Source organism: Frankliniella occidentalis, unplaced genomic scaffold (genome assembly GCF_000697945.3).
Source record: "Frankliniella occidentalis isolate FOCC.00 unplaced genomic scaffold, Focc_3.1 Scaffold79, whole genome shotgun sequence".
In the NCBI taxonomy this organism is placed as follows: domain Eukaryota; kingdom Metazoa; phylum Arthropoda; class Insecta; order Thysanoptera; family Thripidae; genus Frankliniella; species Frankliniella occidentalis.
Window position 1 is genome coordinate 312,518 of NW_026267209.1, and position 1,522 is coordinate 314,039.

A 1,522-nucleotide genomic window follows, 5' to 3' on the forward strand; every position below is an offset into this window, starting at 1 on the left:
ATCTAAGGACCCTTTTCATAGGAACATAAAGAGTAATCGTCACTGTATCCATTCAAATTCCTAGTGCTACACTACATAGTACATTTGTTTGTCTTTCTGACTGACTTTTAAATAACTATTGTAGTTGATATACTATTGTGATAATGATGTGCAAGCATGTTGTCTGTTACACCTGGTGCATATCTACGACTCATGTTTTGTTTCTTTTTTAAGAAAAACATTGGACAAAACCCAAGCATTGAAAATACACTTGAAATGTCTGAATGTAAACCTGTGTGTCTAATTATCATCCTCTGTCTTTTTTTAATCACAACATTTTGATACAGATGGTCGCCAAGCACCACCAGAAATAGTTCCGTCGACTCATATGTCGGTGTGATATCGAAACCACATGGATCGATATTGCGTTTCTGGCCGTGTGTGTGTGTGACCGTGGATGAGCATGAGCTAAGCTAGATGGTGTGCCGGCGCGGGGGCGTGTGCCTTTGCCAGGTGCGGACGCGTCCCTACTATCGCCCGTCCCTCTCGTCTTCCGGCGCGGCGGCGGCGTGTGGCTGGCGTGGGGCGTCCTGCCGTGCTGAGCGCAGTCATTCAGCCAGACAGAGCTCGAGTCGGAGGTACCCGCGCGGGTACACACTGGCACACACGGTACCAACGCACCGCGCGCTGAGCGACACGACGCGACGCTTGCCGCGGCGGCCCAGCTGGAAAACAACAAACAGCCACCTGGAACGCAACGCAAAAAGCGCGGCGTACGCGTGTGTTGCGCGCCTGTGCTGTGCCCTGGGCGGCGCCGTGACCCTTGTGTTGTTGATGTCGAAGCCTTCTTGCCTCTGCTCTGGAATGCCTTGCGCGGCGCGCGGCGGGGTGGGCCCACCGCGACGAGGCGCGGGAAGGTAAGGCGAGCCGCGGAGCATCGGCGCGTCCTCGTGTGACACATGCATGTGCGTCGCGACCGGGGACCACCGCCGGGACAAGACGGGACGGCTACTCCGGCAGGATTCTTTCTGTGTTTTACCTCGTAAGTACCTTAAGGTAAAAGTGACTTGTCCACGTGATGTGATTTCGTTACTGCCGCGTCCTCGATTCTCCGTCTTTCCGATATCGCATCACACTATGGTTTTGAAATCGTCCTCCATGCATGCCGCGCGGCAGTAAACACGAAACACTCACTGTCAGTCATTTGACTGTTTTTGAATGTCAAAGTGAGTCTCTTTTTGCCAAAATTTTGACTTGCTAGTCAAAACTTGGACCGAAAGAGACCCATAAACTTTGACTGTCGAAAACAGTCAAATGACTTACAGTGAGTGTTTCGTGTTTTACTTTGGGCGTTTTCGGTCCAGTATTATTAGCGCGGAGAAAACTTTCGTCTGTGGTCACGGCAAGGAGAGCTGCTGCCTTTAGGCCCTGGTCGCACTCTACCTGTCCGACTTTTGCCACGGGTTAGGGCCGAGAGGGGAGGGAGGGGGAGCTGCGCGATAAGATTAAAGTGTAGATCGATGAAGGAGATAACGCCTGGACG

At 52.0% G+C, this 1,522-nt stretch overlaps 1 protein-coding gene across 1 annotated transcript in view; it reads left to right on the plus strand.

The window, feature by feature from the left end:
- LOC113208720 (phospholipase A2 inhibitor) overlaps positions 1–353 on the plus strand; it is a 4,639-nt gene extending 4,286 nt beyond the window's left edge. Inside the window, exons 5-6 of the mRNA XM_052268914.1 lie at positions 214–273; positions 327–353. Of these exons, the coding sequence (XP_052124874.1) occupies positions 214–273; positions 327–353 (87 nt within the window). The remainder of the gene's footprint in view (positions 1–213; positions 274–326) is intronic.
- The last annotated feature ends 1,169 nt before the right edge of the window (positions 354–1,522 follow it).